General features: G+C 32.2%; 1 protein-coding gene and 1 long non-coding RNA gene across 6 annotated transcripts; one reads left to right on the top strand and one right to left on the bottom strand.

Annotated features, from left to right (window-relative positions):
* Nucleotides 1–12,201: 12,201 nt before the first annotated feature.
* Nucleotides 12,202–13,554, bottom strand: LOC112771453 (uncharacterized). The gene is made up of 3 exons (XR_003187076.3): nt 13,317–13,554; nt 13,045–13,114; nt 12,202–12,582 (listed from the first exon to the last, which is right to left on the bottom strand). It is a non-coding gene; the product is annotated as an uncharacterized lncRNA (long non-coding RNA).
* A 2,539-nt stretch (nt 13,555–16,093) lies between these two features.
* LOC112770733 (beta-fructofuranosidase, insoluble isoenzyme 1) lies at nt 16,094–24,354 on the top strand. Of its 5 annotated transcripts, none has more exons than XM_072224793.1 (13): nt 16,101–16,240; nt 16,515–16,642; nt 16,746–16,929; nt 17,245–17,340; nt 17,474–17,564; nt 17,669–17,716; nt 18,215–18,278; nt 18,389–18,474; nt 21,800–22,659; nt 23,247–23,405; nt 23,506–23,744; nt 23,844–23,937; nt 24,055–24,354. In XM_072224793.1, exons 9-13 carry the CDS (start codon nt 21,805–21,807, stop codon nt 24,232–24,234), a joined length of 1,527 nt encoding a protein of 508 aa, XP_072080894.1. In that variant the 5' UTR covers nt 16,101–16,240; nt 16,515–16,642; nt 16,746–16,929; nt 17,245–17,340; nt 17,474–17,564; nt 17,669–17,716; nt 18,215–18,278; nt 18,389–18,474; nt 21,800–21,804; the 3' UTR covers nt 24,235–24,354. The 5 variants fall into 5 exon arrangements, with proteins under 5 accessions (XP_072080893.1, XP_072080894.1, XP_072080895.1 ...); XM_072224794.1 differs by having other exon boundaries at nt 17,474–17,531; nt 17,639–17,716; XM_072224792.1 differs by lacking the exon at nt 18,215–18,278 and having other exon boundaries at nt 16,094–16,240.
* Nucleotides 24,355–25,579: the final 1,225 nt, after the last annotated feature.

The following is a 25,579-nucleotide window of genomic DNA, read 5'->3' on the forward strand; positions in this document are numbered from 1 at the left end:
TGCCAAGTTAGTGCTCCGGTGAGGCAGTGGAGCAGGGTAGTGGCGTGGTTCTTTGAATGAAATTCAAGGCAAGGAGATGAACCTAGCTTCTAAATGATGACCTGTGGAAGAAGTTTTTTTGGCGGTAGCGTGTTGATGTTTGGAGTGTTGTAGTAAAAAAAGAAGAAAGGATAAAAATAGAATTTTAAAATAAAATTAATTTTTAAATTATTTGAATATAAATATGATTATTTTATAATTAATAAAAATTTTTAAAACATAGCCATTGGTTCAAAATTTAAATGGTCATGATTCATAAGAAATCTTAGACCATCAAGAACCATAATATACTTTTCCTATACAAGAAGCTTCCTTGATTTTAATCCTATTATTCTACTACAAATCCTACCGAAAACTTTACAAAAGCTCATAAAAAATAATATCAAGGAAGTCAAACAAAAGAACAATATTGGTATTTTTGCATTTCAAATCATATGCAATTCAGAAAAAAAAAAACAACAAAAAAATCAAGGAAGTCATGCAAGGTACACGTACCTGCAACTGGGAGGTGGCTTTTAACATGACATGATACATAATTAAGCCTTCCACTATCCAAGAGACCAAAATCTACCTCAAAACGAAACCATCACCATGGCCAGAACGCTGGCGCAGTGGGTTTGACTAACTCCAGTAGCGGCAATGGCAATTGTAGTGGCGGCAACAACAACATCAACATACAAGGTGAGGGGGCAGAGCAGGAGCAATATAGCAGTGGCAGCGATAGCTCGGCAACGTCCTTTGAAATCAACGGTGACGGCAGCAGTGGCAGCACCCACTGCCGTCGCCCTTGTGGCCTCCACTCCTTTTCTCCCTCAATTGTCTCTTTCTCATCTTTTTCCCTCTCCCCTGATTCGATCTTCTTCTCTCTCGCTATCTATCTCTCTCTCTCTTTTCTCTCTCTCTCTCTCTCTCTCTCTCTCTCTCTCTCTCTCTCTCCATTATCATTGATGGCAACCATGATAGCAGCGGCGGCAACAGGAAACAATCGGCGACAGAGGCAATGGCGGCGACGGAAAACAACCGGCAATAGAGGCAGTGGCATCCCCCCGCTTTGTTCTCTTCTGGTGACTCCAGGATCTGGTAAACAGCGTGTCAGAGGGTAAACTTGTAATTTAAAAAGTTGAATAGGATTAAATTTAGAAATAAATTTAGTAAAGTTTTATTCTCCGTATTCAAAAATTTTAGTCTTTTGTGTTCTTACTTTCTGAAGAAAATAAAATCGGCTGAGATTGTGAACAATGAACTTAAATCTTAGCGCACCAAAGAAACAAAAATTTGCACAGAAATTAGGCAACAAAAAATCTTAATACTTACTTTTTCAAATTTTAACCATCAAATCCCCTTCCAATATTATCGCTGCTGCTGCTTCTCTCCAAATCTCCTCACTCACGTTGTTGCGACGTCAACTAGCATCCTCACCGGCGTGTCTCTCTCCATCGCCGGATGCCACCATCGCCGCTGAGCATCTCAAGGCCATCCCTGTGTCAACAACCAGCTCCCAATCAGCGCTTCTCTCCCCCCCCCCTTTGCGCATCATTGTCGCCGCCTAGCCTCTAAGTGCCGGATTCTGTTAGCAACCGACCCCCACCGTGTGTGTCTCTCTCATGCACTTGATACCGTCGTCGTCGGTGAGGATATTCTCACCGTCGCTGATCCGCCAACCATCCCCCCACACCGGCGCCGCATCAACCATCCCCCCACGCAGGCTGCACCGTTGGCGCACTGAGGTTTTTCTAGGTATCTGTCAACCATGTACAACATCTTATATATATATATATATATATATATATATGAATTATTTGACCCAATTAGAATAACCATCCTCTTATTTAGTGAAATGAACATCCAGCATTTGTTAATTGTATACACTTAAACCGAAAAACAACATAATCATACACTAACCTGGTTAGCATGACCACACTTCTTCTTGCGGTAGTTAACTGCCCTTGGGTGAAGGCGAGCATAGCACCTAAAATAGTAAAATAAAATGTTAAGTACGATTTTGGTCTCTACGATATAGTTTGAAAATTTTTTTTGTGTCCAACTTTTTTTACATACAAAATCGTTCTTAAATTTCAACGTAGTTTTAAAATGGTCTTTCGGACCAAAATATCTTTCTCTTCTTTTTCTTCTTCTCCATCAAAACATCTCTTCTTCTTCTTCATCACAATCATTTATGAGCTTCCCGGCAACTTTTCTCAACGAAAAGGTTGCTCCTTTTAAGTTCATTCAACAATGTCTTATGCAAAATCTTATCACCTTTGATCAAACCAGTTACACTAACACCATTAGGATCCTGAAGAAAAGGATTATGCAGGGGATTCAACTCTTCCAAATTAAACCTAAGCATCTTATCCTTCGTCAAAAAGTCACCATTTTTATCAAACCAATCACCTCAACCTTCCCTCGAAGGCGAATTTTTTCTTCCCAATTTCAAAAGAAGAGCATCTTCCACACGTTTTACCTCAACAACTTTCCTCCGAACACATTCATCAACCGGAATATCACCAGAGCCAAACGTGGTCTTGCTCCGATCTTCATTAACTATTACTGGAGACCCAAAAAAAAAATTCCAACTTGGCAAGACCCATCTTTCCAATCCTACAGAGAACTCTTGGTGAAGGCCTTTTTAATGGTGCCATCGACATAGTAGAAAAAGTAGCCGGAAACCTTAAGTGGGATGAAGGATGGTTCTTCTTCGGCGTCAGCAGTGTCGTCATCATTGGATGTGTCATCGAAAGGGGAATGTTCCTCGACGATGTCAAGGGCGTCGATGGCGTCCTCACTAGAAGATGCAACATCGATGATGGTGTCGTAGTTGACCAAATGGTGGAAGGGACAGATTCTTCAGAGAAAACAACGATGATGGTGGTGACGGTGATGATGGTGGCGGTGGTGGCAGGGGTTATTGGATTGGTATATGTGGTGAAAAGAAAAGAGGAAGAGGGTTGAAATGACGACACATAGCAACAACCCGTAGCGGGGGCGCCGCATTGATTAGAGCCAGGATCGAAGATTTTAAAACAATTTTTTTGGTGATTAGGGAAAAAGTTTCTATTTTGTATGTAGCAGTTTTGCTTTTTTATTTTTTTAACAATATTTATTACTGTTGTTGAACTTGAATACTGTGTTGTTGAATATTGTGTATTGTTATTGTTGTTGGTTCTCCATTAATGGCTTATTTTTTGTTTCTTTTTCGTCAGTTAATGGTTTTTTTGTTCTTTTTTTATTTTATATTTTTTTATTAGGATTAATTTGGTATAATTTAAGTAAAAAGGACTATTTTAAAATCTAGCTGAATTTTAAGGACAATTTTGTATGCAAAAAAGGTTAAAGACAAAAAAAATTTTGATGTATACTTTCGAGACCAAAATTATACTTAACCTTAAAATAAATTAGACACTTGAAACAAACACTTCGAGAAAATGTAAAATAACAAATTGTTCTCCGATTGTCACAAACTTAAATTATTAAACTCCACTCAACAAATAGAATAAAGGATCTCAGATAATAGCATGCATGCACTAAAAAATCAGATCCTATATTCTAAGTTCTAAAATAATGTACCAACCTTGAAAATTAACGGGTAATAAACTAAGGCCAATTGACAAAGTAAGAGATGGACATAAATCTAGGGAACAAATATAACCCCTAGAGCATTAGAAAAAAATCTAAAGGGGCTAAGTTATCGTCCCAAGGCAAAGTAAAATTGAAAATGCAAATGAAAATAAAAAAAAAATTACTTGCAACAAATCATCTTGGCTTGATTGTATTTGTGGGCTAAAGCCATGAAAGAAGGCTCAATGATGCTGCCGCAAAGCCTGAGGACAAGCCGACAAGGTGAAGTGTTGATTCCTTCTAGATGTTTTAGTCAGCCAAGGTGCATCCATTTTCCAGGTACTTCCTGGCAAAGATCAACCGCCACTGATCTGGTGAAATCCTTGGTATGTATGTGAAAACATGCGATTAAATTTTAAACATTACAGATATGACTTTGGATGGAATTCTTTTCAGGCTCTAACCACCATGCTCAGATGAGAGTTTACAAACATATAAATGGTTGTTGGAGACCTTCCTGGAGACAATGGGGAATAAGCATCTGAAAGTAGTTGTGACTAATGGTGATATGGCAATGAAGGGAGCTATTCCAACAAAGTTTCCATATGAAAGTTGAAACACATAGATTTTATTCATGGCACCTTTAACAAAAGGCATATGAGAACGTAAAAAATTTTAAGTTTTTGGTTGATTTCAAGACTTTAATTTACAAAACTATTCTCCAAAGGAATTTGAGATCTTTGGGTAGAGATGGTTGAAAAGCATAGTTTAGGAGAGAACAGTTGGATAAAAAAAAATCCATAAGAGTAGGAGGTCGTGGGCTCATGTATATCTACAGAATAAATATTTTGGATACCTCCAAACCACTTCTCAATGTGAGGGGATCAATTCAATGATAAATGCGTACATTAAAAGGAAGAACGCTATCATTGAATTTGTCAGCAATGTTATAAATAATGAACTTGTAGCCAACTTCAAGACAATGCATACAAAGCCTGAAAATGCTCTCTTAAGAAATTTGTTGCCAACACTTACACCTTAAGATTGTTTAAGAAAGTAAGATATGAGATTAAGAAGGAAGAAGCGCTAACTATTATTGTGTTGATTAATGAAGATGGTATAATTAACTTCAGAACAAATGCATTTTGTAAAGTGTTGAAGAAATGTTTTACTGCCACTGTCATTTATTTGAAATCAAAGGGATTCCTTACAGGCATGTGTTTACTGCAATGAGGAACCAACACATGGAAAAATTTTCGGAAGGGATGATTTGTAAGCAATGGAGGAAAATGGCTAAAGTCCCTTAGGGTTCGTGTTAGTACCTTAGCCACAGATTGTAGTCCGTTGATGGATTTGGCATCCAAAAATGTTAAAGTCCTTATTGAAATCAAGAATGTTGTTAACAAACTAATCAATAGGTTACATGTTCGATAAGGTAGGCATCCCTAGACAACATAATGTTGAGTTTGGTGGCATAGGAGATCTGCTTGTTATTAAGACAAATGGTGCACCAATGAAGCATACCCGTGAGAAGAGGAGTAGACATTGTTCTAGCTGTAACAAAGTCGGGCCAACTTATAGAAAGTGTCCAAAAACTGACAAAAGAGTAGGCAACAATAAATGGGACAAATTTTTTCGAGTATAAGGTGCATTCAAATGCTAAGGAGAGTGTTAAGACTAATGATATTCATTGTTTTATTTATACAATATTTAATATCATTTTATATTGAAAATCATGAGTATATTTGTAACAAATGGTGTTTGATTTAGTATGTTAATTTTTCTCCTGTTAAATGTTTCATATGCTAGGCGACAACAATGAGAACCTTGAAAGGAGAAACCAACATAGTAACCATTATTTAGGCACTCAACAATCTATTAGCCATTCGAAAATAAAAACTCCAAATCAAATTTTATACCAAAAGGTAGTATGTTCTTTTGTTTGACATACATGCCTTGTGTATTATTTCCATGATTTTTGTTCAAATTAAGTATATGTTCAATATTGTTCAATATTTTTTTAATTTTCTTAAAACAGAAACAGATTGAGAAGGCGCCATCCGCTAACAATATTGCTTCCTCTTCAAAGAAACTTCCAACTTAGCAACAACTTGCAGTGCATGTGCAGTTATTTTTCACTCATTAGGGTTAGTGTTGTAAAATTGTCAGCAAATATATTCACATTTCGTTTATGTGATGTGCTGTTTATTAAATCCACTTTGGGCAGGATAATATGAGGCATAACATTTTTACCCATCTGAGGTGGTCACCAAATGCCATTGATGCTTAGATTTTCTATCTTCTATTCAATGCAACGACATATTCCATTACTTCATATCCAAGCAATGCAAGTATCAATGCACATGCACCCTCTAGTCCAACAGGTGAGAACATGATTTGATTATGTGTTTGAACAACTTGTAAATAAATTATGAAAGAACCAAGTTTGAATAATTGATGTTGAATGAATGCGGAATAATGTGTCATTTCAGTTCGTTAGTGGAGTTCATGCGAGACCCAAGAACAATAGCAGGAACCTATAATTTTGTCATGTGTTTTCTTGAAAGGATATATTTTTGAAGTTTTGGAAATTTTACAATATACCAACTGTTAGAAGATGTTAAATTTAGGAAACAATAATTATATTTTTGGTGATGACAAACATATATTTGGTTGGGATGAAAGTCCAAAAGTTTGTTTGATGTGAGTATTAATTGTGCAGGTGTAACGACCCACATATATTTTTGAAAATATAAATAAGTTATAATTTATTTTATAAATTGGAGTTCTTTAATTTTAGATATTATTTTATTATAAGTAATTAAATTAATTTTATAACTATTTGAATTTAATCAAATTCATATTCTTGTATATATTTTTGTTATGATGAAATATTTTACATAATTAAAACTATAATACTAGTAATTTATAAGTAATAAAAGTTATATGTATATTTTAATTTGAGTAATTGATATTTTTAATTTAAAAAAATAGAGTTTAGTTAATAATATTATTATCAAGCTCAATATCCGCCGATATGAGTAAATATCAGTAACTCTTCGATGAACTTAGCTTTGCTAATGTTTCATCAAATATCTTTCATTCTCAAGTTACTAATGTCATTTATATTAGTAACTCATATATATTTAATCCTATATATATATTATTACTTGCGGTTTAATATATTCAGTTTTCATAAATATCTGTTTGAGATATTTATAACTTGAATCGCCGACTCGGTTACACCGAAACTTGACACCTCGCCATATTCATTAATGATAAAGCAAGCAAGCAGAGTAATCTTAAAAGTTTTAGAGAACACAGACTTAATTAAAGAACTTTATAATTCTTTTCCATAAGACACTTAGGGAAGGACGACGGAATAATGCGAAGATAATTTATATTGTGGAATGATAAGAAAGAAAGAACAAAAAGAAAATAAAATAAGTAGAGATACGGTGGTGAGTCTACCAAGATTTGCTTTCCAGAGATACATTGGCCAATCTAGGGGATGGTCTCACCTGTAAGATAGAAGTTGCTTATAAAGGTTATCAATACATATATTAGCTAGAGAGAACCTCACCTGTAAGATCGAGGTTGCTTATAGAGATTACGTTTGCATCAAGGTTCTGAGAACTGAATCGGTCATCGAACTGCTTTAGTTATTGGTTCACTGGTTTACAGGTCCAACCGTACTTTAACCGAAAAAATTGTTTTAGAATAAAAATATAAAATAATAAATAAATTATAAATAAACATTTTAAAATATAATTATAATTTAATATAAATCTTAAACTATCTTCCAAAATTAATACACTACTTGAAATGTCATTGACCAAAGCCATATGATCTTATTAAAGTATACTATAAAACTAAAATTAAACATAGAATTACAAGTCATCATCTAGATTTTCAATTATACAAAAAATTACAATCTTGATTCCAATAAATCGGAATAGAAATTGAAACTCTATATTGAAAGAATGAGCATTGGCTACTCTTGTAGCTTCTTCAATCTCAACTTGGTCAACATCAGATCTTTCTAAGAGCATGTTTTCTCTAATTGTTATCACACACAAATCCAGTTCTTGGCTAACTATTCCTATTTGCCATTTTGTCGGATAATTTAAGAGAATTCTGAGACGAACACGTGGCCACTGACGGCTCGTCAATCGGAGCTCCGGATTGAAAGTTATAGACGATTGAAAATTGGAAAGAAGGTTAGGTCTTCTAAACGTGATTCTCTCTTTGAAGCATTCGCAGGAATGAAACGAGGAGAAAAGAGCTCGTTGCTTGTTTTATAGGGTGGGTCTTGGGCCTGGTTCGACCGGTTTGGCTCGTTGGCCTGATTTTGGCAAAAAATTTTTAAAATTAGTGTCAAAATTCGTATTTTTAATATTTCTACTCCTCTAGATTATAAAATTTAATTTCCTAATTTCTTTGAATAATAATTAATTTATTAACTAATTATTTATTAATTTCGCGGGGTTTACATGAAGCTCCTCCAGGGTTATCTTAGAGGTCGTGTCCATCACGTCGGATGTAACCCAAATATAACAGTCTACAGGAGCCCTCGCAACAGGATGCTGCGCCATACCTACAGTAGGGGCACCACTTAAGTTAAACCTGGGAGGTCGTAAAATTGGAAGAAACAGAAACTAAAACTACGTTCTGCTGCGTCCTTATTCTACACTAATCCACGGTCAATACGAAGAAGGAAGGAGGGTAACCCCCTTAAGAATTAGACACTAGTGGTAACCCCCCTAAGAGCTAGCTAACAATGATGAGCCAAACCCAAGCAGGAACAACCAGAAATAACTCATGGTATGCATAGTATTGACAGTAACAATAGAGACACCATAATGAAAAGATGAAAGCAGATAAGACTTTCTAGTAGATTGAAGAAGGAAGGAGGGTGAATCCCAGATGAATGCGGTAGAATTCGTAGCAGGTGAGTGAGTGATGGAATCAAAAACAAAAAAGAATGAGGTGAGGAAGATGTGAAAGAATGAGGAATGAACGGGTTGCAAGATGAAAAAAGGGGTGCAAGAATGGTAACCGTCGAAAGCAGGCGTGAAAAGTCAGGAGTAAAATGGGCATTTCCCTTGACTTTCAAATCAGTCATAATGAGCATTAAATGCTCGACACGGAAACCAAACTGACATCCCAAATAACGGACGGAGACAACTCGTGCGTTGGGGGCATGAACTCCATCCACGGACTCTCGGGCCCAGGAGAACTCGATCGAGGCAGACGCAAGTGAATCAAACGCGCCAACCACGAGCTCCTATCTTCACGGTTGGCACGTTGGTGGCACTGTTCCGGCCCAGCTTACTAATAATCCGGGTCCGGTCACGAGTCACTGACCTGACGGGTCCACCGACTCGAGCCAAGCGGGGACCTGTGCGTCACCTCCCATTCTACAAGAAACCTGGACAGCTAGCAGAAGCTTCCAAAAAGGTGGGCCTAATCACAAGGATCCCACCCAGGTATAGATTATAAATAGGGAGGGACCTACCCCTCTCCAAAGGTACGTCACCTTTCTAACCTTAATTGGCCGCTTATTCGTACAGACTCTGACTTTAGTATCGGAGTATCCTTGCAGGTGACCCTACCTGCCGACACGCTGACGCATAGGCTGAATGCACTGCTCTAGCAGCTCACGTCCAGGTTCAGATCCTCTCATCCCCTTGCTCTGTCATTCACCTTACCGATCCACCAAACACTCGAGCAACCAAACATGTTCTTTATTTGTATTTATTGATTATGCTTAGCAGTATCACAAAGATAGGCACAATGTCAAAGAACATGAGGAAGCTAAGGTAGGCACAATGTCAAAGACACATACGAGGATACTCGCATTCATCCCACCCAGAAATAACCATTCATTTTTTTTCTTATTACAAATATCATATAGATAAATATAAAAATTTATCAAATATTTTTATGATGGTGATACTTTAATTCATGGTCTCTTGACAAGTGTTTCTTGAAAGAATTTTGTTATGGGAACTAAATTAAGGGTTGTAAAGATAATCCAATATTTTTTTTAGCTTCAAGAATATTAGGCATTAAGACTTAAGCAATTCTGCTAGATAGACAATAGAGAATCTGAACAATGTAAATAATGAGTTAAAAATTTGGCTCAATATAAGTAAAAAATAAAAAATACTCCCTAAATTACCCAAATAAAAAAATCTACTCAGTTATTTAAAAAATTTAACTATGTCTAACCCTAATTTACAAAACCAATTTACCCAAACAGCTTCTTCTCCCTAAATCCTCTACCACCCTCACCTTCATCAATCATCCCACTTCGCCGGCATCAATTGCACCCTCACCAGCCATCATCCACGTCCCTTAAGGTCATCACGTTGTTGCTGCTTAGCAAGTAGCCCCCTTCCCCGCGCGTCTCTCTCTCCCTCATTGGTAGCCAACATCGCCGACAGGATCTTCCTCCTCGTCGCGTGTCCGCCGTGCCCCATGCGTCTCTCTCTCCCTCGCTGAAAGCCAACCTCGGCACCAGTTTCAACCATCGCGGGAAAGAAGGTCGGCTCCGTACTCCCCCTTGACGCGCTGCTTGGCTCACCATCCACCATCACCGCGCGACGCTCACCCACTCACTGGAAATACTTGTTGTCGGACTCCTTCTTGCATTCGTCGCTGGTTGGCACGGTAGACACCATCACCGATGTCGCACTCTACCCACTTGCTACTTCAATAGGTTAGTTGATGACCAGAATTTTAATTTTCAAAAGGGTGTTCATGAAATGCATTTAGTTGAGTGAATGAATTTTGCCTCTTTTGTACACAAAACAACCATCCACGTAACACATAAAATAACCATCAAACTTCCTAGAGAATTGAACATCCCGCATTCGTTAACTGTTTACATTTAAACCGAATCCAATAAGATAACCATCTGATTATTCATTAAAACAACTATCTATACCAACAACAACCATCTGATTTTGTCTGAAGCTAAACATCCGCATCCAACATAAAACTTTAATTCATTACCTGCTTGGATTGTTGCCCCATTATAGCGCACTTGCCATCTGGAAGTATAGAATCATCAATGATTAATGAGGATGCTGCAGTAGAAATTTCTTCACCCATAGTGAACTCCATCCATGATTATGTGAGGGGAATGCATGGATTACTATTTACGGTGAGACTACGACAGTGTCAGTGAATGGCTATGGCGGTGACGGCACAGCCGACAGCGGGTGCAGCGGAAAGGAGGAGGCACGGGGCAGCTGTGGAGTGATCCACCACGGTTACGGAGGAACAACGGCACAATTTGAGATTTTAGTGGTGTCGATGGGAGCCTGCTGCAGTGTCGGCACGGTCAGCGGGGGGAGGGGGTTGCAACGGCGCAGCTGAGGCTACGACGATGAGAGAAAAACCGGAGATTGGAAGGTTATGATGAGATTAGAGGTAATTGTATGTAATGTGAATAGGTTTAATTACTAATCCTAAATTTTAAAATTTTAAAATTTGAAATTAAATAATTAATTAAAAATCTGATTTTCAATTATAATTTTATCTTTTTTTTAATTTATTATTTATATTGTTCATAATTGTCATTATTTTTCTATATTTTCTCATATTTAAAAATTACTTGTAATTTATTTAGTAAGTACACGTGTTGATTATAATTTAATTTCTAAAATTTATGGACAGCTCTTTGACCCACCACTTGAGATCTAAAATTATAATAATACTCTTAGTAGATATTATTATAATTCTTCTTAGAACTCTTAGTGATCTTTATTTATCCTTTTTTGGTGTTCTTTCTTAGGAAAAGAAAAAAAAATAGTAACTAGATAGACATAAATTAGTAATTAAGCCTACTAATATAATAACACCTCTTAAATGTAAATCTAATTGTGGGTTGTTTCATGCGTAGAAATGTAAAAGACTGTTAGGTCTAAATATATGCTAAAAAATCTCAACATTCAAGGAGTGATATCATATGAGGAGTTTTCTTAGGATTTACAACGAAGATATTTTATATCTATAAAATAAATATATTTTTGTGATTATTTTTTTATGTCTCTAATTTATCTCCAACTAGTATTAAATCTCCGGTGCACAATGTTTATTCTAGTTTAATATGGTAAATTGAATATGATATAAAAATATAAATTTAACATAGTAAATTAATATGATAAATTATTAATACGTAATAAATATAGTGAATATGTTATTTTATATTTATTTAGTATAAAATATAAATTGAATAGTTTAAAGCTTATAATATATTTGAATCATAATAAAAAAAATTGAAAAATAAAAATATATGTAATTGTATTATTATCATATTAATTTTGTGTCATATATTTTCTATTTATATTTACTATAAAAATAAAAATAAAATAAGCAATATTTTTTCTTTTTTTTTCAAACATATATATATATATATATATATTTAAATAACATGCTTTTTTATTTTATTTTTATATCTAATTCTACTCATATATATCACAACATAATAATTAAACTTAAAAGCAAGGTTGCAAAAATCGAACCGGTCATTGAACCGGTCAAGCAACTGGTTCAATGATTCAATGGTTCAATGGTTTAACTAGGATCGAACCGTGGTCAAACCGGTTTAATTTAATATACATTAAAATTATATAAAATTTCAATACATAATTTTAAATATACCAAATTTTCCTTGCTCCACCTGGCCTGTTCCTCCAAAGGCTTCCTTTTTTCTAAATTAGTTGGTTAAGCTACATGCAAAACTAAAGTTTCATGTTTTATTTTGATTAAAGTTTCAAAACTAAATCAACAGATACTATGGAAAAAATAAAATTGCATATCTAACTGAAACAAAGTTCTCACATTTCTACAGCCTTTTCAATATTCTTGATCTTGACAACCTTAACTTCAGAGATCTTTTTCTGAACCTTGGCAAGCTTGCTTATCTCCTCAGGGTGATCAATGCAGTACTGCATATGCTCCTTCAATTTCAGCCTGCACCATCGAAACAAAACAAAACAACAATACAATTTACACAAATTCAAACAAATCAACCTCCATAATCAATTAGTCTCAGAAAATAACAAACATGCATATATTAACAAAATTTATCAATAAACAAAATCAAAATGCATAAAAATAACATAATGTTCTACAACAATAAACAACAGTAACATATATTTTTATTGTATGAAACGAATTTTACTGGGAAAATCATTTTGTGATTGCATCTTCCAAATTAGAAAATCAGAAACTAACAAAATTAACCATCAACAAAATTAACTCAAACAAGCGGCAGCAATTCAGAATATTAATCCCACGCACCCAGAATCACAAAATCACAAAATCAGTATTATACTAACTCAGTAACTCAAAATAGTAAACCCAACTAACTCAGAATCACAGAATCAGTATTATTAAAAATAATTGAAAACAAGCAAAAATAAATTGACGTACCGGCAGCGAGGGAGAAAGGAAGTGACAGCGATGAGATCTTGGATTTTTAAGTGAGTGACGGATCGGCCATCTTCAACATAAACAATGTAGTGAAAAAGGGAGGAAATCAGAATAAATAAAATTAACAAAAAAAAAATGAAAAATCAATAACTTGTTCCACCCACAACAGAGGAAACAAATAACAAAACTAAAGTGAAAAAGGGAGGAAATCAGTGAAAATAAAGAAGAGCACGAAGAAGATGTTGAAGAACGGCGAAGATTGAAGAACTCACGGCGACGGCAAAGAGTCCACGGCGGCACGGGTACGTTCGCACTACGCACTGAGAGTGGTGCTTAACACAGAGAGAGATGGCTCGGAGACAGAGGCGTTTCGATGACGAGAAAGAGGCGGCCGACGACGGCGTGGACATGGGTGGGCTTCACGGCGAGCACAGAGTAGCGGCGGCTGTTTGCTCTGATAGGGTTAGGGATTTCGCCATTTTGGTGAATACTGAGAGTGAGATAGAAGGGAGAGGGGATTGGGGGCTTTCAACGCGTTTTTCTTTTTTTTTTTTTTATTTTACCAAAACGACGCCGTTTTATGCTGAATAGGAGAATCTTCAAAAAACCCGACTGGTTCAGTCGGTTCATCGATTAACCACCGGTTCAGCAGGTTTTTTGCCGGTTTTTTATAGGCCAGTTTTAGACGTTGACCGAATCGATTTATTAATCGGTTTTCTATTAACCCGATCGAACCGGCCAGTCCAATCCGATTTTTCAGAACCTTGCTTAAAAGTTTAGAAATGCGATGAGAGAGGTATATTGAGCCGCTAATAATAATAAGGTCTTATATATCTTTTTATGGTAGGATCATCTTTTATTTCTAGACTTATGTTTCTATCTAAATAAAGATTGCATGAATCTTTTTTAAGATATATCTTTCGTAATAATGTTTTGTTGATAATAAGATTCTGTCATTCTTTTACTCTTTTGTCTGTTTCTTTAAAATAACTCTGAGAGTGTTTGGTTAGAGGTTAAAGCAGGGTGAAGATTTAAGAGAGTAATTTTGTTTTGTAAAATTGAAAAACAAGTCACCCTAAAAATTAAGGTGAAAGAAAAATGCCAGCCACTTACAAAGTATATATACAAGAGATTTTGGGTTTGTTTTTTAAAATAAATAAAATAAATTCATTATTTACTTATATATACTTTTTTAAAATAGTCACCAAAAAAAATATACTTTTTTAAAATATTTTCATTTTCCCCTCGTTCTTGTTTGAAGAAGAGTTTAAAAATTATATTTGAACGTATCTCGATATGTTTTAGGTTTTTTTTAGCAGTACGACATAGATCAATTTAAAAGATAATTTTTATTTTGGTGACATGTAAAAGATAAAATTAATTAATATAATTTATTTTGATGATATCAGTTAATTTTATGTTCAAATTAGATCATTTTTAAATTTTGGATATCATATCATTTAAATTACAATGTTTTTAACATAAAAATTTAAAATTAATATAAATTTCTAAAATGATAATTTAAAATTTTTAAATTAGGATTTTTTTAAAGTTAAAAAATTAGATAAGACATAATTCAAAAATTACAAATCTTTTAAAATTTAAAATTTAGATGCTATCGATATAAATCAATTCGATCAAAATCATAAGAATTTGATTCAAAAATAAATATAATATAAGTAGTACTCTTTTGAATAAAATTGAATTTGTTTAAAAAAAATAAATATCAAAGTGACAATATCTAAATTTTAATAAATTATATCAATTTTATATTTTAAATTAATATAAATTTTACTGAAAATATATATATTCTACCAAAGAGATACTCTCGTTGTCATGACAAATAAATCAGATATTATTACCCATATTTAGTTGGGAACGTCAAAAATAATAAAAAATATAAATATTTTTTAAAATGCATATATAAGCAGTGGTAAGCAGTGATAAGTGTGTCTTTAGACTAGTGTTGTTTTAATTGGAGTATGAATGAAAGTGATTTTGTAAAATTAATTTTGGATAGAAGTGAGTTTGTGCCAATATGATTTATGTTTGGCAATTTTATACTAAAATTGATTTTGATAAAATAAAATTGTTTGGATAATATTAGTTAAAATCACTTTTAGATAGATAATTAGTTATTTACTAAAAAAATATAATATTAAATTATAATATTATTTTTTAGTATATTTAATCCTTTTTTATACTTCTTTTAGTATATTTTTTATATAATATTTTTTATAAAATTCTATTTTAGTATATTATAATTTTTTTAATAAAAATTAATATTTATTTATTAAATTAAAAATAACATATAAAATAATATATTTTAGTACTTTTTATGAGTACTCTCAATAATCTTATTTTGTTTACTGTTTTGGATTCTAACTTTTTACTAATTATGTTTTTATTATTATTTATGATTAATTTTTTATTTAATTTATCATTTTCAATAGGAACAATAATACATATTATAACAAATTAAAATAATAAAAAATAAACAAGAATTATAATAATAAATTTTACAATGTCAAACAAAAAAAATATTCTATAATTTTTTTTAATACTCTCAAGATTCTTTTATTTATTATTATTTTGGACCATAAAATTTTATTATTTATGATTCCATTGTTTTGTATGATTAATTTTTTATTTACTTTATCATTTTTAATAAGATCAATAATTCATATTATAATAGAATTACAATAACAAATTTAATAAAAGAAACAAAATATAAAAAAAATTACTAAAAATTGAAATTTTTTTTAAAATATTTGAAATGACTTGAAACAAATATGAAATTTTTTTTGGAAAAAACCAATAATAATTTGGTGAACTCACATTGAAGTGAACGTAGAAACAACAATTTTTTACTTTTAGTAAATGTACTTTTAAACTGCAAAATCACTTCTGCATTTAGAAGAAAAAAATTGTCAAATATAAAAAATAGCGTTTAAAGAACTTCAACACATTTTTATCCTCTCAAACTGGTTTGCCAAACATACCCTAAGTCTTTCTTTGATATTATTACACATATTTAATTGCGAACGTCAAAAATAAAAAAAATAAAAACATTTTTAAGAATGCATATATAAAAAAATATCTTCTGTATCCCTCCCCTTCGGCGTGCTATCGATGGATTCGGAACCCTCTGTCTGTGGCTCGGTGGTCTCTCCCTCAATCGGCACCGTAAGCACTGGTAAGTCTTTCTTCTCTGATTCTCTGTTTCTCTGTGTCTCTATTTCTTCTCTATTTTGGACTAATTAACAGAAAGAGAAGGCGTCACTCCTGCCTGAAGTTCTTTGTAGTAGCAGCTAATTCGCGGAAAGTGAACATTTGTGCAGCAATGTTATTGCTCCCTGTGTCTTTGTTTCCTTCTTTGTTTAATATTTTAGGTTCTGTTTGTTGGCCTCCCCTTGCCTTGTTCTAATAATAATTATTTAGTTAGTTAAATCCATGTTTTTATTTTGCAGAATCTAACCCTGGGTCACTATACAAACGACAAAGCCTCAGAGCTTGAAACTGTTGTTCTTGCACTTGTAGATTTGCAGCTCAACACCCACTTAGATCTATTCTTATCTTCTCAAATCTCAGATCCAAGGTTTGCATCTAATGCTTTTCATTTTTTAATTTTTCTAGCTTTGCTTGCTGCGTTATTGGTTGCTGATTATTCAGTGGATTTGATTTGTTGATGCTATTTGCAGAAATCAGTTATTACATATGGTGTCCAGCGCCAGCAAGAAAAAGGCCGCGCAGAAGAAAGCGGTAATAGCAGCTAAGAGAGAAGGCAAGGCGGCTGCTTCGTTGAAGGCGTCGGCATCAGCTTCAGCCTCGGATCGGACCTGCACCAGTGTCCTCTGCTCACATCCCCTTTCCAGGGATATTAGGGTCAGTAATACTTTGGATGATGTTGAAATGAAATGAATGTAACATTTACGGTTTTAAGTTTAGGAATGGAATAGTGTAAACTGTGATTAAACAGAGTTGTAGATGTCATGTCTTTGTTTAGTGTTCTGATTCTCTCTGTTTGCACATCCTAAATGCTTATGCTCTATTAGTTCTTGGAGAGTTAAAGGAACATATCAATTAAATCTAAAGCTGAACATATCAGTTTAAAATGTATCTTTATCTACTTGTGCATAGGTTTGATGTATATTTTTTGGTTTTGGCTGAATGTTATGAACATGGAAATTTATGACGCAGGTAGTTGGAGGAGATCCGCTTCTGAGGCTCATAGCAGTTGATTGGTTCACAGTATCTACAAACGAAATTGCTCTGCATCCTAGATGTCTGGTTAAGGTAAAACTTGATTTTTATAAAGTAGAGACGGAGAAGAGATGTTTGTTTGTTTAGGTATGCTGATAAATCTTTCTGCTAAGATACTAAACTATCAATTAACTTGTTCTTGTATGTTCCTCCTTCTGAATTGCAGTCAGAAGCTGGGAAAAAGCTTCCATAAATTTGACGCTGCAAAGGTTAATTTTGACAAGGCACGTGAGTGTTTCTAGAGAGCTCTTGATGAGGTAATGTGTTCTCCTATTCTTCTTTATATCTAATTCTTCCTGATAGATTTCATTCTTTGCTTGGACATCCACAGGTAACTTATTTGTTGATTATGAAACTGTAGGATCCTAAGAATGAGCTTTATAAGAAGTCCTTGGAAATTATTGATAAGGTAATGGAATAGCTTTTGCCTTGCAGTTGTATCTAAAATTAGCTTCCTGTTGCTGGTCATGTTTCTGCTGTTTAGCGAAGGGTTTATGTCTCAATAAGATCTTAGATTTTGATTTTTTTTTGTTTATCTCTCAATAAGATCTGAGATTTTGAGTTTTTGGTTGAATTTTTCAGATTTGTTTTTTATTTTTTTTTATATATTTAACTAGTCTTGTTGTTGACTTGGAAAAATATGAAGGAAAAAGAATCAAAAGTGTGTATGTTTTTTAATACTATGCCAGATGATTCGGATATTTTCTGTCGCAGCTAATATGTTAAGGTTAAACATTGGGGACGTTTTCTATTAAAGCAATCAAAATTGGATCATTGGCATCAGAAGTTTACCCTTTAGATTTGTCTGATCAGAGCAAAATATGTAGTTTTTTTGTTCCTAATCATGTGTAGTTGGAATCATTTTGGTTCACCATGGATGATGAAAATTGTTCTTCTAATGTTGCAGTATTGATTAACATGTTATTAGCCATATATCAACTTCTGTGTTTTCAGAATAGATTTTGCTAAAGGCAAGTTTAAGTTTTTCCCATTTTTGTTTCTGTTACTTATGATTATATTTAACCTATTTGCCATTGTATCACTTCTATTCTAACCAGTCTCTGTGAACTGTGTGTCTCAGGTCCCAGCATTGCACATGGAGATCCACAAAAATGGGCTTGGTCAGATGACTGGTGGTGGGCATCCTCTACACCTTCAAAAACAAAGGTTGGACTTACCGAAATTCCATTACATTTAACTACATTTATTTTTCATGTTCACCAACTAGTATTAAATCTATGCGGTGCACAATTTTTATTCTAGTTTAACATGGTAAATTGAATATGGTATAAAATATAAATTTAACATAGTAAATCAATATGATAAATTATCAATACGTAATAAATATAGTGAATATGTTATTTTATATTTATTTAATATAAAATATAAATTGAATAGTTTAAAGCTTATAATATATTTTGAATCATAATAAAAAAATTGAAAAATAAAAATATATGTAATTGTATTATTAGCATATTAATTTTGTGTCATATATTTTCTATTTATATTTACTATAAAAAAAAAGTAATATTTTTTTTCTTTTCTTTTTTTTCAAACATATATATATATATTTAAATAACTTATGCTTTTTTATTTTATTTTTATATCTAATTCTACTTATATATACTTTTTAAAATATTTTCATTTTCCCTCTCGTTCTTGTTTGAAGAAGAGTTTAAAAACTATATTTGAACGTATCTGGATATGTTTTAGGTTTTTTTTTTGTAGCAGTACGACATAAATCAATTTAGAAGATAATTTTTATTTTTATTATTTTTTTTTTACCAAAGATAGGAGACTCGAACCCGCAACCTCTTAATTGAGTATGGGGAGACTATGCCGTTTGAGCTATAACTCATTGGCAAGATAATTTTTATTTTGGTGACATGTAAAAGATAAAATTAATTAATATAATTTATTATGATGATATCAGTTAATTTTATGTTCAAATTAGATCATTTTTAAATTTTGGATATCATATCATTTAAATTACAATGTTTTTAACATAAAAATTTAAAATTAATATAAATTTCTAAAATGATAATTTAAAATTTTTAAATTAGGATTTTTTTAAAGTTTAAAAATTAGATAAGACATAATTCAAAAAATTACAAATCTTTTAAAATTTAAAATTTAGATGCGATCGATATAAATCAGTTCGATCAAAATCAAGAATTTGATTCAAAAATAAATATAATATAAGTAGTACTCTTTTGAATAAAATTGAATTTGTTTAAAAAAATAAATATCAAAGTGACAATATCTAAATTTTAATAAATTATATCGATTTTATATTTTAAATTAATATAAATTTTACTGAAAATATATATAGTCTACCAAAGAGATATGTATCTCGTTGTCATGACAAATAAATCAGATATTATTACGAAAATAATAAAAAATATAAACATTTTTAAGAATGCATATATAAGTAAATAATCAATTCATTTATTTATTTAAAAATATCTCGAGTTTGAGGTAGGGTACGAGAAAAACAATGTATCTCTCTAAGATCACGTAGGTAAATGAATCTTTGAGAAAATATAATCACATTCATAACTCCTTCTCCTTATGAATTTTTAAAATTTTGAATGATGTATCCTTAATAGATAAAATTAGATTCAGTCAAGAAGTTCATGTGGATTTGACCTTCTTGAAATAAAAGATAAATCCAAAAAAGATACATACTATATTGTAATCTTATCCATAGAATAATAATCTAACAGAAAAAGGAGAAACTACTGCTTCAGATAAAATCTAAATTGAAAACTACCTTAGCCTATAAATATGGCAATCGAATCCCTTCTTCTTCTCATAGTTTCTGATTTTTTTCCGTTTTCCATCCAAGTCTACTCCACACAAATTACCAAACCCTCTTTAACTTTTCATAAGATACATTCTATTTGCTTGAATTGAATGGGTCAATTAAGGAGCATCCACTCCTTAATAGCAGTGTTATTTCTTACTGCGATACTCATAATTAGCATTAATGGCGTTGACGCTTTTCACAAAGTACACCCACATCTTCAATCTGTTTCAAGGATTTCTGTGAGCGGCAAACACAGAACTGGATACCATTTTCAACCTCCTAGGAATTGGATTAACGGTTTGTAACCGTTTTTTTTCCTTCATGATCATATTATTTTGTTCATATATGCTTCATTTGGATGGTTGTTCAATGATAAAAAGCGAAGAACAATGTGCATGATTTTAAAATATTGTTAGTGTTGTAAGGACCTTGTAGAATTATATAATAAAGGATGGGAAAAAAAGATGGAAAATATTAAAATAAGCGTCCTACTAGTTACGTTAGGGTTTATCCAAGGTATCCATGTTGAGAACTTTGATCAAAGTAAAAGGGGATAAAACTGGGATTTGAACTCGTGGTAGAATAAAATGTCAAAGATGTATATTTGGGAGAATGAATTTTTTAAAATTTTTTTAATTATTTAGTAAAGTATAATCTTTTATCTTATATTTCTTTACGTAGGTTCAAAAGAAAATATGTAAAAAAAAAATATATATTTAAATAAATAATTTAAAAAAATTTATACTATTATAAATGATCCTCTCAAATTTATTTGGAAAGACGTTAATAATCTGAATTTTCCAACTTTGTCCTTTTTTATGTTTTTGTCAGTTGTTTTTCTCAAGTCTTGAATATGTTTACTAGTGTGTGGAATATGTTTTTCTCCCATATAATAATGGTCTTTGATACAGTTAGTTGCTAGTAAAGTTGCTTGACTATTAGTTTTTTTTTTAATTTTATATTTTATAATATGAATGCTTATTAGCTATAGAATTTAATTTTTACATGTGCATCAAAATTAAAATCTTAGTTATATATAGAAGACATACAATAGTACAATATACATAAGCCCAAGCTTATGAAGCTGAAAATTTATATATGCACTCGGAACTCTTGTTTTGTGCATTGTCTCTAAAATTATCTTGAATCTTGGGTCTCCATTCATCGTTGGTTATTGATACTGGCTAATTAAACTTCTTTGCTTTTCTTAATCCTTTTATATGGTCCCGCAATTGGTTAATGGACGCTACAATCAAATTATGCAGATCCAAATGGTTAGTATTTGTTTTTCCTCTTTAATTTCTTTCTAATTTTTCTTAATGATTATTTTTCTGACTACCTTAACCAATATATAGCAATAATTTTATTTTTATTTTTTATTCCTTAAAAAATATTTTCAACATAAAACTGTTAATAGTGTAATATGGTATTCAATTAATTATATAAATTATAATACATGTTGAAATAAAAAATCTATGTGAAAATATGTTAATTAGATTCTTATTTATAATACATGTTAATAATTTTGAAGAATGCATGTTAGAAATATAAAATTTACAATAAAAATAAGTTAAATTAGATATATTTATACATAAATATATAATAATTAATTTGGTGACTTTTAATTTTTGATGTGTGAATGTCATTTTAAATAGTTTAATGAACACAAATGAATTAATACAGGACCTATGCACTACAATGGATACTACCATCTGTTTTATCAATACAACCCTAAAGGTTCAGTGTGGGGTAACATTGTATGGGCTCACTCAGTCTCAAAAGATCTCATCAATTGGAAAGCACTTGAGCCGGCCATTTATCCATCGAAACCCTTCGACAAGTTCGGGTGTTGGTCAGGCTCAGCCACCATCATCCCCGGAAAAGGGCCGGTGATCCTCTACACCGGAATAGTCGACGCGAACAAGACTCAAGTTCAATGCTATGCCGTCCCAGAAGACTTATCTGACCCCTTCCTCACAAAATGGATCAAACCGGACGAGTATAATCCCATTGTGGTTGCCGGCCCCGGCGTCAATGGCACCGACTTCCGGGACCCAACAACTGCATGGTTCAAAGACGGACACTGGAAGATTTTGGTTGGTAGTAGAAGGAAGCATAGAGGAATTGCATACTTGTATAGGAGTAGGGACTTCAAGAAATGGATTCGAGCCAAACACCCTATTCATACTGCTGCTGGAACGGGTATGTGGGAGTGTCCAGATTTCTACCCGGTTTCTATGAAGGGGACAATGGGATTGGATACGTCTGTGGTTGGTAATCATGTTAAGCATGTGTTGAAGAATAGTCTTGATGAGACTAGGTTTGAGTATTATACTTTAGGTACCTATTTCACCAATATTGATAGGTATATACCGGACAACACCTCTGTTGATGGTTGGGCTGGTCTTAGGTATGATTATGGTAATTTCTATGCATCCAAGTCCTTTTTTGACCCCACTATGAATAGAAGGATCTTGTGGGGTTGGGCTAATGAGTCTGATACTAAGGAAGATGATATTCACAAAGGATGGGCAGGCATTCAGGTACGTTTTAATATGATTAAATAAATAAAAGTATTTAGAATAGACAAAAATATATATATTAAAATAAGTACTCAAAATTATTTTAAAGATATAGAATTTAAAATTTAAAAATCTAGAGTGTATATCTTGATATTTATAAACTCTAATCTAAATTTTTGTATGTCAATGAGTTATCGATAAAATGGCATAATCTCCTTATACTCAATTAAGAGGTAGCGAGTTCGAATCTCTCTATCTTCGGTAAAAAAAAAATTCTAAATTTTTGTATGTCCATTCTAAATTATTTTAGTATACTTTTGTCTATTTATTTTTTTAATAATTTATGCAAGTCTTTCATAATTCAATTAGAATAGTACTATATGAGCATATACCATTGTTTCAGTCACCATCACTCACTACAAATGTTAGGTTAAATGTGAATTTGGTTTAGTTATTATAACAAAGAAGAGAAATGTGTGAATGTATTTTGTCGGTGGTGGTTATCTTATGGTGTACATAAAGCATTTCTGGTTACTATTGTTAGTACAGTATTAATAAAATTCTATATAAATTTTGATGAATGCAAACATCTGTTGTTAAAATTTCAGGCAATTCCAAGAACTCTGTGGCTTGATCCTAGCGGTAGACAATTGGTACAATGGCCTATTGAGGAATTAAATAGCCTTAGGGATAAAGAAGTAGAGATGAGCAATCTAAAGCTTGCAAAGGGAGATTATGTTGAAGTTAAAGGAATTACTGCTGCTCAGGTCAACTTCTAAATTATTTAAACATCAACTTATTAATTGATTTCTATTTTGCATGCATTTTAAAGTGCTAAGAATTATATTATATGGCATGACACACCAGGCAGATGTAGAAGTTACCTTCTCATTTTCAAGCTTGAACGAGGCTGAAGCATTTAATCCAAGTTGGGTCAACGCAGAAGATTTGTGTGGCAAAAAGGGTTCAAATATTCAAGGTGGGGTTGGACCTTTTGGTATTCTAACATTGGCTTCAAAAAATTTGGAGGAATATACTCCTGTCTTCTTTAGAATTTTTAAAGCTTCGAACAAGCATGTAGTGCTCTTATGCTCCGATGCAAGAAGGTTTGTATTTGACGAATAATTCAAATGGATTTTAGAATGTTACCTTCTTTTCGTGTCTTCTAAATGATTAACTTACTTCAATTTCTTGTTTTTCAATAGTTCTTCTTTGAAGAGTGAGTTGTACAAGCCATCATTTGCTGGATTTGTAGATGTGGATTTGTCTACTACTAAGAAGCTTTCTCTTAGGAGTTTGGTATGTACAAATGCAAACCCTCCCATATTCTTATTATTGGTGTTAACATTTATGTGATATAAGAATTACTATATTAATATTGGCTAACATTCTATGCTATTTTCAATTAAATGACAGATTGATCATTCTGTAGTGGAGAGTTTTGGAGCAGGAGGAAAAACAAATATTTTATCTAGGGTTTATCCTGAGTTAGCTGTGGCAGATCAAGCTCACTTATTTGTGTTTAACAATGGAACCATACCAATCGTTGTGGAAAATCTTAGATCATGGAGCATGAAATCTGCTGTTATAAATTGACATGCCAAAAGACTATTTAGTTTTAGTTTATCTTAAAGTTTGAAAAATGTACCGTTATCTATTTTTAATTGATTTTTTTGTTATCTTTTTATATTATTTTCATAAATTTTAGAAGGTTAATATTTTTTTTCCAACGCACTAATACACTAATTTATGCACAAATTACAGAGTAGTATGCACAAAATATATATGCACAGTAACAGAATCAGAAAATTGATGGTTTAGGTGGCAAAAATAATATATAAAAAGTATATTAATTCTAATTTATAAATGGTAAATACACATTAGTTATCAGAATACAAAATTAAAAAAATATATATTAGTCACTAACTTTTTTTAGTTGAAATTTTTAAAGTATTTATCTTGTCTTCATATTTTAAAAATGCTAAATAACTATTTTATTATCAATTTGATTAAATATCTTTTTTATACATGTGTTACAATTTAAAATGGAATGAATTTTATAACCCAATGACTAGACAATATATCTATAATTCACATGAAACCATATAAACATTATTATAAAATTATTTTAGTTTGAAAATAATAATTTATATGAATAAGTGAATTAATAAAGGAGTTTGCATACAAAAATCAAACCAAAAATTCATACTTAACAACTTCTATCAATAGCCTTTTTCTCTTGCGTCTTAATAGAATAACAGATTTAATACAATTATTTTTGTTTAAGTGTGTTGCTAACTCTCTTAATTATCTTGTCTTGTACTATTAATGTTAATTTTTTTTTCATGTTCATTTTGGCCCTTTACTGAAATAAAATAAAAGGGAAATGAAGGAGAAAATAAATTACATTTTTTTGTGATGTTTTATACTATTTATCCATTATTTTATAGTCACGAGGTAAGGAATTTTTTTATTAGTATACTTAATATTTAAAGTCATGATAATAATTATTTCAAAGAGGACTGAGTCAAAGAATTTTTGATAAGAGAAAAGGGAGCATGTTGATTTATGTAATAATTACTGTTTTTAATTTTCATGATTGTTCAATTGTCTTTTTTTGTGTGTACTATCAAATGTTTAATTTGGTGCGAAGGCTAGGGAGTTGAATACTTTTGGTTTTAAACTTTGGTATATAGGAAAGGTGAAGAATAGGAATGGGGTTAGAATAATTGTGGATAAGCAGTGAAAGAAGAATGTACTGGATGTCAAGAGGGTGGGAGATCGGATCATCTCTATCAAATTTGTGGTGGAGGGAGGTGCTTTCCATGTGATTAGCGCCTATGCACCGCAAGTGGGTTCGGACGAACAACACAAGATAAGGTTTTGGGAGGATCTAGAGAGTTTGGTTCAAGACATACCTTTGGGAGATAAGATTTTTTTA

The sequence above is a fragment of the Arachis hypogaea genome, chromosome 18 (genome assembly GCF_003086295.3).
Source record: "Arachis hypogaea cultivar Tifrunner chromosome 18, arahy.Tifrunner.gnm2.J5K5, whole genome shotgun sequence".
Taxonomy (NCBI): domain Eukaryota; kingdom Viridiplantae; phylum Streptophyta; class Magnoliopsida; order Fabales; family Fabaceae; genus Arachis; species Arachis hypogaea.

Coding starts and splice junctions, on each gene's coding strand:
- LOC112770733 (XM_072224792.1), top strand. CDS start 21,805: ATGCACTACAATGGATACTACCATCTGTTTTATCAATACAACCCTAAA. Junction 22,660..23,246: donor AAGGATGGGCAGGCATTCAG/GTACGTTTTAAT, acceptor TTAAAATTTCAG/GCAATTCCAAGAACTCTGTG. Junction 23,745..23,843: donor TTATGCTCCGATGCAAGAAG/GTTTGTATTTGA, acceptor GTTTTTCAATAG/TTCTTCTTTGAAGAGTGAGT.